The following is a 14,779-nucleotide window of genomic DNA, read 5'->3' as shown; positions in this document are numbered from 1 at the left end:
TGGGTAACAGATTATTTTTGCCTCTGATTTGATATATTTTAGGGCTTCTAGAGAACACACAAGTATTAAGGATTCCTTTGCTAACCGTCTTAGGATGACAACTTACTGTCTCTAATCAAGACTTTTCAGCTTAGCACTGGGTTCTTTCTATGGGCTAAGTCCCATCTTTTGAATTGCTTGGACCTGGAGTACTGTGTTTGCTTCTGCATCACACTTGTAAGCAACAGTACAAAGCATGTGTCCAGAGCGGGGTGGACAAGATGGTAGGAAGAGATGTTGTAACAAGAAATATCTGAAGGTCCTCTAGATGTATACTCAGGAAGAGAACACTTATAGGAGCAATTGGGCCATCCCTAAGGCTTGTGGCGCCTTGGGCAAATATTTTGATGGAGATCCTGACTACATAAACATTTTCAGAAAGAAAATACCACACTAGCCATATGGCCCTCCTAGAACTGGGACTGGACACAAGCCCCAGAACAACCCCATCAATGCTTCTAGGAGCTCCTGGAGCATCAAAGGACCCTACTTACAAGATGAAGGGGTAGAGGGTTGGACAGTACCCTGAAGGGAAGAAACAGCAATCAGCCTCATCTGGTGGGTGCTGAGGCCCTGGTCCAGTTCCAGACACCATGGTAGGAACTCAGAAAGTTTTAAGGAAGACTGTGCTGGCAACTGAGCCAGCAGTATTGATGACATTAATAGGTATCATCAAATATTTGAAGGACTACTATGGAAAATAAAGACTAGTCAGTAGTGCTTTGCAAGGCAGAACCAGGGAGGCAGTTGTGATTTTATAGTTTGAGAACTTTGTCATAATCAGCACAGGTACAATAAACAATGGGTTGCCTCGGGGTGTTTTACAAAAGCAACTGAATGACTTATTTTCAGAAAGGCTGTATAAGTAATTCAAATGAGGGTTGTGAGCCTAAACTGAAAGTCATCTAAGTTGCCTTATTTTACTGAAGAAATATTCACAACATTAAAGTAATACTAATCACTATAGAAACCTAACTAGAAAATATATAGTAGTATACAGAAGAAATGGAGCCCTCATGGTGCAGTGGTTAACTGTTTGGCTGCTAACCAAAAGGTCGGCAGTTTGAATCCACCAGCTACTCCTTGGAAGCCCTACGGGGCAGTTCTACTCTGTCTTACAGGGTCGCTATGAGTCAGAATTGACTCAATGGCAACAGATTATAAAGAAGAAAAGAAAATCATAATCCCACAACCAACGTAATTCTTGTTAACATTTTAGCATAATTTCTTCAGGTCTTTTTCTTATGTGAATATTTTTAACATATTTTTTCTATTATAAATAATGCGGCAGGGAACATCATTATATATAACTCTGCCTGTATGTCTGATTATTCATTAATGAATTTTCAACCCTTAATATTCATGTGCTTTTGTTGAGATAAAAAAAAATGAGATACATGCACCTAAAAAGCTATCTGCATGCCGTCTCTGCACCAGACTGGACCCAGTTTCCACCAGACATCATAAAGAAAAAAAATGCACATAAAACAGCATATTATAAGTGCTTATTGAATAAATAAAAACAACGGTGCCAGTACTAATAGTTGTAGGAGTCGTAGCAGCAGTAGTAATCATAAAGCCGTTGCCATCAAGTTGATTCCGACTCAGAAGTAGCATCAAAATAGTCAGGGGTATGATGTGTGCCAACCATTATCCTGAACACTATATATTTTACGTCTAATTTTGTAACCACTTTGCAAGATTGTTATCAGCATCGCTGCTTTAGAGGTAAAGAAAATAGAAAATGAAGCTCAGAGAAGTAAAATGGCTTGGATAAAGTGGCCCAGCAAGAGGCACAGCCAAGATTAAATCCCATGGCTCGCAGGCTCCAAACATGGTGTTCTAATCTGTTTTTGAACATATGTCTCCCCTTGAATGTCCAGTCATTCCCTTTTCTTGGTCATTCTATGTCTGTCACAATCCTCAAATCTCAGCTTTCCCAGAGGGCCTTTTATCTGCATCCCTTTAACACTCATGTGCTCAGCTAAGTGTCTGCCTGGAAGGGGGTCAGGTGTATGTTTATTCTAGCACAGGGAGTCACATGTTCACATGCCTGCAGACATGGGGCAGGTAATATAACTGAATGAACCATGCCAAGTATAAGAGCTCCTTTCTACTGTTCTTGAAACATTGGTTCTCCTTGGGCTGGCTTTTACCTTTGCTCTTTTCATAGAGGCAGCTACAGAGAAATATCTCTCTATTATAAGTAAAGGAATTGCACCAGGATGACAATATGTGGCAACTAACGCTAAGCCTTAGAGCTGGGTATACAAAAGGCAGAGGTGGGGTGTGGCCATGGGAGAGTGCTCGCTCATCTTCAGGAAGCAGTTGCTTCTCAGATCCTTGACTTGTAAGAAGGTAGCCCCAGTCACTAGATATGATTTTTACAGGAAGCCAGATATCTGGATCCTAAGATAAGTGTCCTAGTTTTAAGTGTTAGCAATTAACACCAATTTGAAACAACAACAACACACCTATCAAAGAAAACATGCCCATAGGCTTCATTCAGCCAGCAGCCACCAGTCTGATCTCTGCTCTAGCCTTGGATAGTCTGAATAGGAAATCCATTTCCTATATTTTTTTTATATTCCACATAGCCACTAGTAGGATTCTTTAAACCAAATTAAAAAAAAAAAAAAACCAGATAGATCCTCGGTAAATACTTATTGGCTAACATCCCTTAAAGCCTATGGAAAACTAGAAACATTATGTCAAGACGGAAATTTAGTTTGTGATTACAACAATAAATTCTCACATATTATATGCCAGGCATGTACCTAGAAGAGATCTTGTTTGGAGAACTTACTTTCATGCATTCAGGGAGGTATTCCACCATTTCTGTGATGGGACATTTATTACTTTGAGAATAATGGCTAAAAGTCTTAAGGCATTCTTCCCATCTATTAAAAACAAACAAACACAAGTATTGATCTGTTCTGCACAATGATGAAGGTACCAGATAAACCTCAAGATTACATTTTCAGAAAAAACCTAAATTTTAGTTCACTCACAATGTAATGATCACACACTGGTTCCAACCAAGGTCAATCCATAAATGGGATCCTTGTTCATTAGTGGACATTAGGAATACAGGCAAATTCCAGGATGGCTGTTATAATCACTGTTCTCTTTCCCTAAATGCCTTCCAAAGAAGGCAGGCTTTCGTCTTCTTTTCCTCTTGAAGTCATGAAATCGTATGTACTTTCAGAGCTGACTGTGTTGGGTAGAGATACCCACATTCACATACGTATTTCAGCAGCATTGTACTGTGCACATAATACTTAATACGTAATCAATGTGTGCATTATGCATGGAATTAAATGACAGAATAACATGTGTCATGTACATTAGTAAGGATAAACTCTGCCAGAACACTGAAGAGATTTCCCCTTCTTGTCATCCTTATTCAGTTGGATGGGATAAGAATGTGCCTACATTATTAAAAAGGGGATAAATCTGCAACAGGAAGCAAAGAAGAGCTTTTTTATCTCCAAGATCTTGTCTATGTGTTAGGAAGCTGGTTCTAAAAACAGCCAGACAAATTTTCCATTAACTCTGTCAGTAAAATCCATCTAGAATATCTGCACTATCGCCAGAGAACTTCTGGTTGCACACATGCATCAACTAGTGTTTCAAACTAATGATCAGCAGGGGTTTCTTGAGACTGCCCATGCTCAAAATGATACACCTTGGTTGTGAGGGTGTCCATCTCTCTGTCTTCTATTGGATGACGCTGGGCCCTTGCACTTATCTACCTGTGATTATATAGAAAACCTTGTGTATGAGAAATGGGAAAAATTACCCTCCGGCTCTGTCATTAAAAATCCTTAGAGTATGGTTTAAAAACCAACAACCACGAAAGATCATGTGTTAAGAAAAATTTCATTAGATGGCACCAACATCCACTTTTAGGGTTTCTGTTGGCATAAGTTGTTGTTATTAGGTGCCGTCCAGTTGGTTCTGACTCATAGCAACCCTATGTACAACATTGCTCTGTCCTGCACCATCCTCACAATCGTTGCTATGTTTGAGCTCATTGTTGCAGCCACTGTGTCAATCCATCTCGTTGAGGGTCTTCCTCTTTTTCACTGACCATCTACTTTACCAAGCAGGGTGTTCTTCTCCAAGGACTGGTCCCTCCTGATAACATGTCCAAAGTATGTGAGATGAAGTCTTGCCATCCTTGCCTCTAAGGAGCGTTCTGGTTGTACTCCTTCTAAGACAGAGTGTGGGGCAATTTCAGGTAGGATGGGGCAGAATTTACTTAACAATGACCGTGGTGCGGGAGGTTATAGTGCACGAACTCCTGAGTCTCACAAAAGTGCTACCAAGGTTAATACTTACCTCTCATGTATTTTTTTTTTTTTTATGTATTGGAAATGAAAACCGAAGATCAAAGAGGTTAAGCAACTTGTCTGTTGTTACCCAAAATGTTAACTAAATCATTTATGTAAACAAATGGCATTTTTAAACCTATGATAAATTTTTAAATTTATGATAAAAATTATTCTTTTTTCTCTCTTTTATTTCCTGTGAGGTTGTGAACCATCACTCATGTCAGAAAATACTAATGATACTGGACAATAAGGCAGCATACCTTTTGTTCCTGATGGTGGTAAGAACCACCTCCTTCCTCCTATTGTGAATTGCAACATGCAAGAAGGAGGCATCCTGCTTGTTTAGGACGATTTCAGCATCGTAGCTCAGGAGAAGTGTAACGGCTTTGGCATGGCCTTCCCTTGCAGCGAAGTGAAGCGCAGTGTTCTTTTAGAGAGAACAGAACACAGAAAATGCAGTGACAATGGCTAACCATCGCTTGGTTACTTTACTGCCTTGTTTCATTGTTGAATTGTTTCAAAGAAAGCATTAGAAAAACTAACAATTTAATGCTGCATACACAAAATTGACAACTGGTGTTCAGAACCTGGATTCAAAATAATAAGCTTACTCGATGATGACACTAGAAAAAAAAAAAAATAGTTCAAATATGGTGGTAAGTGGGGGGAAGAGGGCCTGTATGTGTGAATTTCCATGTTCAGTTTTGCTTTGTTTTTGCAGTGGGATGATTCTAAAATGACAAAGGACATACTCTGGGGGTAGAGATGCTAGAGTGAACACAAAGAGAAGATTCCTGGGAGATTTATCATCTATTTTTTTTTTTAGAGAAGAAGTTTCCAGATTAAAAAAAAAGAGAGGGAGATTGTTATTAGGTTGCCAATTTTTAGTTTTGACACATAAGAACATTAAAAAAAAAAAAAAAAGCAACTATACTTTTCCATCTCCATCATTTCATGAAAGAACATACATTTCAATACTCTCACTCTCCTATAAAAGGGCATAATAGCAAAAGGAGGGACAGTTCTTCAAATCAAACACATATAGTTTCATTGAAAACTCATCCTGCCCTCTTCATCATTCTTAGATGGCCAGGGATAGCTGGAAGTTTTCTCACCAGTCTGCACAGGTCTGTGGATGGTCCTCTGCTAGACTGGCAAAGGGTTCTCGGCATGGGCCCAACCTTTGGAATTCTCCTTATTCTCTTCCCTGCTACTCATTCCCCATTCCAAGATTCTGGGTGTTAAGAACCCCCAAAATGGCTGGGAATGAGGCAGAGAAGGGAAGAGGGTATCTAAGAAGAAGTCTTTGTTACAATTCTGGAAGTTTGTTCTATGCTAGAATTTGGGGTCGATAGGAGGAACACAGTACATACCCCTTCTTCATCTAGCTGATCTGTGCACTTCAAGTTGGTATCAAGGATGACCTTCATGGTCTGAGTGTACCCGCCAATAGAAGCATGATGCAAAGCAGTCCAGCCATTGTGGTCACTGTGAAAGGGTTAAGGAAAGATGTTTGCATATGTACATATACTTTACAGACGGAAGATGGGAAGTGATGCCACTTGGCTCAGTAATCTGAAAGGCGGGTCTGATGACAAAAAAATAAAACGCATAATTGAGACCTAGCAATGAAATATTTATTAAAACCAAAACCAAACCAAACCTATTGCTGTCTGACCATTTCTAATAAATCAGCAATTTTCAAGCCCAATTGTCTTAAATGAGCTACCCGAGGTGTGTTTCAGACATATCTATTTAGTGGGTTAAAATATGAACATATGGAGGTGGGGCCAAGATGGTTGACTAGGTAGAAGCTACCGCGGATCCCTCTTGCAACAAACACTTGGAAAAACAATTGAATTGATCACATACGTGACAATCTACGAACACTGACCATCAAACACAGATCTAAAGAATTGACCTGAGTGACAGGGGAGTGAAAAGTTGGGCCCTGAAGCAGCGACCACTTCCGGAACCAGCATCCCCCTCCACAGCCTTGAGCCCTTGCGGTTCCTTGGTGCCAAGTGGCGGGGCTGATTGCAGCTTACTGAGAAGGGGCAAGCACAGGACATAGCCCTAACCCCTAACCCCCTGGGGTAACCTCAGTAGAGACTCAGCCAGCACAAGCAGGCTGCACACTGACACAGCTAACGAGAGAATGAGCAACCACGGGGAAGCAGCGACTGTTTTCAGAGCCTGGAGCCAGTGTCCCAGTCAGAAAACCTTGGTGCCTGGCTTTGGACTAAGCACAGAGGAGCTGAGCACAGCTTCCTGAGAGGGCGCAAGCACGGGACTCAGCCCTAGCACCCTGAAGTAACCTCGGGGGAAACCCAGCCAGTGCACATAGGCAGCACAACAACGGCGGCTGACAGGAGGAGAAATCACTGGGAAGCAGTGACTGGTTTTGAAGCCTGGAGTGCAGTGTCCCAGTCAGGAAACCTTGGTGCTGGGCTTTGGACTAGGAGCAGAGAAGCTGACCACGGCTTCTGAGACGACACAAGCATGGGATGCAGGCCTGACCCTCGGGGGCAATCTCGACCCAGCCAGTGCACACAGGCTACACACCGCCTCAGGAATCTCAGATAAAACAGTCATCACCAAGCAAGGTAAGTAACTTTGTCTATATTGCTGGGTGCTACTCTCTCCTATCTATCTGATCCCTCCCCTCCCTGCCCCAGGTGGCTTCATTAACATTGGAATTTCCTGGGCTAGGGAGTGAAGTGCTCTGTGGGTTTTTTTTTTTTTCCTAACGCATGCTCCTGGCCTGAGAGAAGCAGCTACTAACAGCCCGGGGATGAAAAATCCTTCCCTGACTTCCCTAAACTGGAACAAAAATACAGAACCAGCTCCAGCCAAGCATACAAGATCCACAGTATTTGGCTTTCATCCCTATAGGGAACAAGGTGGCTATTATAATGCAAAGGCAAGTCTGATAGAGATCTGACTGTAATTGTTTTAGCAGAGCACTGGAAAGACAAGTTTTCCAGGTCTGATATCTCTACCTATTAAACAGAGTCCTCACTGATCCACAGCAGAGAAATGAGGGCTGAAGCTCCACCCAAACCACCTAGCCACCTGCCAAAGGGGTCTGAGGATACTGAGCCTATCAATCTTTAGAGGTACAAGCATTGGGTGCCTAAGGTACAGCTGCGGCAGAGCCCACCCACCAAAGTGCTTTAGGAATAGAGACACACCTACCTCACTGGCACGTCAGGGAAGGCTGTCAGCATCCTGCCTTCCTTGGAGTATGACCCCCTGCCACTACTAGAATCTGGTGCACACAACTATCACCACTACTACTCTAAGTTAATAGGTGACAGTCTACACCACACACTTGGTGACCCAAAATCAGAACACCTAAGCTGATTCTACTCAAGAATAGTGAATGGATTCTTAGGCTTACATATCTGGTAACAGCCCAAACCAGCTGGTAATAGGACATGAGTTATTCAAAGGCTACAACAATCAAGACAGCTCAATCTAGTAGCCCATCTGGGTATACTGAAGCAAAACAAAACAAGATAAGACTCAGTGAGCAAATATAAATCATTACAATATCTTATAGATGGCTCGGAGACAGCAGTCGATATCAAACCACATAAAGAAGCAGACCATGATTGCTTCTACAAATCTTCAAATTAAAGAACCAAAATCTTTCCCAAATGAAGATACAATCCTGGAATTGCCAGATGCCGAATATAAAAAACTAATATACAGAACACTTCAAGACATCAGGGATGACCTCAGAAATGAAATAAAGCAATCTACAGAAAAAGCCAAGGAACACACTGATAAAGCTGTTGAAGAAATCAAAAAGATTATTCAAAAACATAGTGGAAAAATTAATAAGCTGCAAGAATCCATAGAGAGACAGCATTCAGAAATCCAAAAGATTAACAGTAAAATTACAGAATTAGACAACTCAATAGGAAGTCAGAGGAGCAGAATCAAGCAATTGGAGTGCAGAGCGGGGGAGGTGGAGGATAAGGCAATTGACACCAATATAGTTGAAGAAAAATCAGATAAAAGAATTTAGAAAAATGAAGAAACCCTAAGAGTCACGTGGGACTCTATCAAGAAGAATAACTTGTGTGTGATTGGAGTCCCAGAACAGGGAGGGATAACAGAAAATACAGAGAGAATAGTTGAAGATCTGTTGGCAGAAAATTTCCCTGGCATTATGAAAGATGAAAGGACATCTATTCAAGATGCTCATCGAACCCCATATAAGATTGATCCAAAAAGAAAATCACCAAGGCATATTATCATCAAACTTGCCAAAACCAAAGATAAAGAGATAATTTTAAAAGCAGCCAGGGATAAAAGAAAAGTCACCTACAAAGGAGAATCAATAAGAATAAGTTCAGACTACTCAGCAGAAACCATACAGGCAAGAAGGCAATGGGAAGACAAATATAGACCACTGAAGGAGAAAAACTGCCAGCCAAGGATCATATATCCAGCAAAACTCTCTCTCAAATATGAAGGTGAAGTTAAAATATTTACAGATAAACACAAGCTTAGAGAATTTGCAAAAAACCAAACCAAAGCTACAAGAAATACTAAAGGAAATTGTTTGGTCAGAAAATCAATATCAGATACCAACACGAGGTCACAGAACAGAACATCCTGATATGAACTCAAATAGGGAAATCACAAAAACAAAGTAAGATTAATTTTGAAAAGAAAAAATGCTCAAAACCGGGAATCATTGAAGTCATTATGTAAAAGATTACAATAATAAAAAAAAAAGGACTAAATACAGGGGGCACAGATCTTCCATATGGAGAGGAAAACAAGGCAATATAGGACAATGCAAGTTAGGTTTTTACTTAGAAAAATAGGGGTACATATTAAGGTAACCACAAAGAGATCTAACAATTCCATAATTCAAAATAAAAACCAAAAAAAACATAACAACTCAGCAAACATAAAGTCAACCACTATGAAAATGAGGAACACACCATTTACAAAGAAAAACTTCTCAGCACAAAAAAGTGGAAAAATGAAATTGTCAACAACACACACAAAAAAGCATCAAAATGACAGCACTAAACGCATACTTAGCTATAATTACGCTGAATGTAAATGGACTAAATGCACCAATAAAGAGACAGAGAGTCTCACACTGGATAAAGAAACACGATCTGTCTATATGCTGCCTACAAGAGACACACCTTAGGCTTAGAGACACAAACAAACTAAAACTCAAAGGTTGGAAAAATATATATCAACCAAACAACAATCAAAAAAGAGCAGGAGTGGCAATATTAATTTCTGACAAAATAGACTTTAAAGTTAAATTCACCACAAAGGATAAAGAAAGACACTACATAATGATTAAAGGGACAATTTACCAGGAAGATATAACCATATTAAATATTTATGCACCCAATGGCAGGGCTGCAAGATACATAAAACAAACTTTAACAGAATTGAAAAGTGAGATAGACACTTCCACAGTTATATTAAGAGACTTCAACACATCACTTTCGGAGAAGGATAGGACTTCCAGTAAGATGCTCAATAGAGACACGGAAGACCTAATTGCTACAATCAACCAACTTGACCTCATAGACGTATACAGAACACTCCACCCAACAGCTGCAAAGTATACTCTTTTTTCTAGTGCACACGGAACATTCTCTAGGATAGATCACATATTGGGTCATAAAACAAACCTTTGTAGAATCCAAAACATCGAAATATTACAAAGCATCTTCTCAGACCACAAGGCCATAAAAGTAGAAATCGATAATAGAAAAATCAGGGAAAGAAATCAAATACTTGGAAACTGAACAACACCCTGCTCAGAAAAGACTGGGTTATAGAAGTCATTAAGGAGAGAATAAAGAAATTCATAGAATGCAATGGGAATGAAAACACTTCCTATCAAAACCTCTGGGACACAGCAAAAGCAGTGCTCAGAGGTCAATTTATATTGATAAATGCACACATACATAAAGAAGAAAGAGCCAAATCAGAGAACTGTCCCTACAACTTGAACAAATAGAAAGTGAGCAACAAAAGAATCTATCAGGCACCAGAAGAAAACAAATAATAAAAATTAGAGCTGAGCTAAATGAATTAGAGAACAGAAAAACAATTGAAAGAATTAACAAAGCCAAAAGCTGGTTCTTTGCAAAAAATTAACAAAATTGATAAACCATTGGCCAGGCTGACTAAAGAAATACAGGAAAGGAAACAAATAACCCGAATAAGAAACAAGATGGGCCATATCACAACAGACCCAACTGAAATTAAATGAATCATAGCAGATTATTACAAAATATTGTACTCTTAACAAATTTACAAACCTAGAAAAAATGGATGGATTCCTAGAAAAACACTACCTACCTGAACTAATGCAATCAGAAGTAGAACAACTAAATAGACCCATAACAAAAAAAGAGATTGAAAAGGTAACCAAAAAACTTCCAACAAAAAAAAGCCCTGGCCCGGATGGCTTCACTGCAGAGTTCTACCAAACTTTCAGAGAAGAGTTAACACCACTACTACTAAAGGTATTTCAGAGCATAGAAAATGATGGAATACTACCTAACTCATTCTATGAAGCCAGCATATCCCTGATACCAAAACCAGCTAAAGACAGCACAAAAAAGAGAATATTACAGATTTTTTTTATATCCCTCATGAACATAGATGTAAAAATCCTCAGCAAAATTCTAGCCAATAGAATTCAACAACATATCAAAAAAATAACCTACCACGACCAAGTGGGATTTATACCAGGTATTTTTTTTTTTATGCAAGGTTGGTTCAACATTAGAAAAACCATTAATATAATCCACCACATAAATAAAACAAAAGACAAAAACCACATGATCTTATCAATTGATGCAGAAAAGGCATTTGACAAAGTCTAACACCCATTCATGATAAGAACTCTCAGCAAAATAGGAATTGAAGGAAAATTCCTCAACATAATAAAGGGCATGTATACAAAGCTAAGAGCCAACATCATTCTGAATGGAGAGAGCCTGAAAGCATTTCCCTTGAGAAAGGGAACCAGACAAGGATGCCCTTTATCACCGCTCTTATTCAACATTGTGCTAGAGGTCCTAGCCAGAGCAATTAGGCTAGACAAAGAAATAAAGGGCATCTGAACTGACAAGGAAGAAGTAAAATTATCTCTATTTGCATATGACATGATCTTATACACAGAAAACCCTAAGGAATCCTCCAGAAAACTACTGAAACTAATAGAAGAGTTCAGCAGAGTCTCAGATTACAAGATAAACATACAAACATCACTTGGATTCCTCTACATCAACAAAAAGAACATCGAAGAGGAAATCACCAAATCAATACCATTCACAGTAACCCCCAAGAAGATAAAATACTTAGGAATAAATCTTACCAAAGATGTAAAAGACCTATACAAAGAAAACTACGAAGTACTAGTGCAAGAAACTAAAAGGGACCTACATAAGTGGAAAAACATACCTTGCTCATGGATAGGAAGACTTAACATAGTAAAAATGTCTATTCTACCAAAAGCCATCTATACATACAATGCACTTCCAATCCAAACTCCAATGACATTTTTTAAAGTGATGGAGAAACAAATCACCAACTTCATATGGAAGGGAAAGAAGCCCCGGATAAGTAAAGCATTACTGAAAAAGAAGAAGAAAGTGGGAGGCCTCACTCTACCCGATTTTAGAACATATTATACAGCCACAGGAGTCAAAACAGCCTGGTATTGGTACAACAACAGGCACATGGACCAATGGAACAGAATTGAGAACCCAGATATAAATCCATTCTCATATGAGCAGCTGATATTTGACAAAGGCCCAGTGTCAGTTAATTGGGGAAAAGATAGCACAAATGGTGCTGGCATAACTGGATATCCATTTGCAAAAAAATGAAACATGACCCATACCTCACACCATGCACAAAAACTAACTCCAAGTGGATCAAAGACCTAAACATAAAGACTAAAACGATAAAGATCATGGAAGAAAAATTAGGGACAATGTTAGGAGCCCTATTACAAGGCATAAACAGAATACAAAACATTACTAAAAATGATGAAGAGAAACCAGATAACTGGGAGCTCCTAAAAATCAAACACCTATGCTCATCTAAAGACTTCACCAAAAGAGTAAAAAGACCACCTACAGTTTGGGAAAAAATTTTCAGCTATGACATCTCCAGCGAGGAACTGATCTCTAAAATCTATATGATTCTGTCAAAACTCATCCACAAAAAGACAAACAACCCAATTAAAAGTTGGGCAAAGGATATGAACACGCACTTCACTAAAGAAGATATTCAGGCGGCTAACAGATACATGAGAAAATGCTCTCTATCATTAGCCATTAGAGAAACGCAAATTAAAACTACAATGAGATTCCATCTCACTCCAACAAGGCTGGCATTAATCCAAAAAACACAAAATAATAAATGTTGGAGAGCCTGTGGAGAGATTGAAACACTTATACACTGCTGGTGGGAATGTCAAATGGTACAACCATTTTGAAAATTGACTTGGCTCTTCCTTAAGAAGCTAGAAATCGAACTATTACACAATCCGGCAATCTCACTCCTTGGAATAGATCCTAGAGAAATAAGAGCCTTAACACGAACACATAAATGCACACCCATGTTCCCTGCAGCACTGTTTACAATGGCAAAAAGCTGGAAGCAACCAAGGTGTCCATCAACAGATAAATGGATAAATAAATTATGGTATATTCACACAATGGAATACTATGCATCGGTAAAAAACAGTGAGAAATCTGTGAAACATTTCATAACATGGAGGAATCTGGAAGGCATTATGCTGAGTGAAATTAGTCAGTTACAACAGGACAAATATTGTATAAGACCACTATTATAAGAACTTGATAAATAGTTTAAACTGAGAACACATTCTTTTGTGGTTATGAGAGGGGTAGGGAAGGAGGGTGGGAGAAGGTTATTCACTGATTAGATAGTAGATAAGAACTACTTTAGGTGAAGGGAAGGACAACACTCAATACAGGGAAGGTCAGCTCAACTGGACTAGACCAAAAGCAAAGAAGTTTCCTGAATAAACGGAATGCTTCGAAGGTCAGCAGAGCAAGGGCGGGGGTTTGGGGACTATGGCTTCAGGGGATATGTAAGTCAATTGGCAAAATAAATTCTATTACGAAAACATTCTGCAACCCACTTTGAAGTGTGGTGTCTGGGGTCTTAAATGCTAACAAGCGGCCATCTAAAATGCATCAATTGGTCTCAATCCGCTTGGATCAAAAGAGAATGAAGAACACCAAGGCACAAGATAATTATGTGACCAAGAGACAGAAAGGGCCACATGAACTAGAGACTTACATCATCCTGAGACCAGAAGAACTAGATGGTGCCCAGCCACAACCGATGACTGCCCTGACAGGGAGCACAACAGGGAACCCCTGAGGGAGCAGGAGAACAGTGGGATGCAGACCCCAAATTCTCATAAAAAGACCAGACTTAATGGTCCGACTGAGACTAGAAGAATCCCAGCGGTCATGGTCCCCAAACCTTCTTTTGGCCCAGGACAGGGACCATTCCCAAAGATGACTCATCAGACATGGATTGGACTGGACAATGGGTTGGAGAGAGATGCTGATGAGGAGTGAGCTACTTGTATCAAGTGGACACTTGAGTCTGCGTTGGCATCTCCTGTCTAGAGGGGAGATGGGAAGGTAGAGAGTGTTAGAAACCGGCAAAATGGTCATGAAAGGAGAGACTGGAAGGAGGGAGCAGGCTGACTCATTAGGGGGAGAGTAAATGGGAGTATCCAGTAAGGTGTATATAAGTTTATATGTGAGAGACTGACTTGATTTGTAAACTTTCACTTAAAGCACAATAAAAATTATTAAAAAAAATTTGAACGTATATCAACACACCACCAAAAAGTTGCGAGTGGGGGAAACCAGAGTTAGCATTTCTGTGTCGCACTTTTTTTTCCAAAGCTACAGTGTGCTTATATCTGCTATTTTAAATCTTCTTTTATTCTTTCATTAAGCATTATGTCAAAAATTTCCATGACGATATTAGTCTTCATGTCAATAGTTACTGCTAAAAATAATAACACTAATAATAAAAATATCTTATAGTACATGCCTATCAGATACTCAGCTTAGTGTCACATATTATCCTAAGAGTTCAGATCTCAAAAGATTTTTCCTTTTGTGCTCTCAAGTATGCTTACTCAGTCCATTTGGAAAATGTCCTTTTTCACAAAGATTCAAGATGTACATACCATGAAGGCTTGTCACATGAGTGATACTTTTTGAAATTAGACATAGAAACAATGTGTGAAGCACTGACAGCATTTAATTTCAGTAGGCGTGAGCAGCTATTTTAGGGTACTTTGCCGGTATTGGTATGCTGATAAAAAATGCTGGTTT

At 39.4% G+C, this 14,779-nt stretch overlaps 1 protein-coding gene across 1 annotated transcript in view; it reads right to left on the bottom strand.

The window, feature by feature from the left end:
• The window catches only part of TRPA1 (transient receptor potential cation channel subfamily A member 1), a 76,662-nt gene that overhangs the window by 31,287 nt on the left and 30,596 nt on the right, over positions 1-14,779 (bottom strand). The window contains exons 13-15 of the mRNA XM_049853928.1: positions 5,750-5,864; positions 4,637-4,803; positions 2,846-2,939 (exon numbers count right to left, since the gene is read on the bottom strand). Of these exons, the coding sequence (XP_049709885.1) occupies positions 2,846-2,939; positions 4,637-4,803; positions 5,750-5,864 (376 nt within the window). The remainder of the gene's footprint in view (positions 1-2,845; positions 2,940-4,636; positions 4,804-5,749; positions 5,865-14,779) is intronic.

Source organism: Elephas maximus, chromosome 15 (genome assembly GCF_024166365.1).
Source record: "Elephas maximus indicus isolate mEleMax1 chromosome 15, mEleMax1 primary haplotype, whole genome shotgun sequence".
NCBI classification, from domain to species: Eukaryota; Metazoa; Chordata; class Mammalia; order Proboscidea; family Elephantidae; genus Elephas; species Elephas maximus.
The sequence above is the reverse complement of the archived record's forward strand: the minus strand, read 5'-3'. Positions and strand labels throughout refer to the sequence as shown.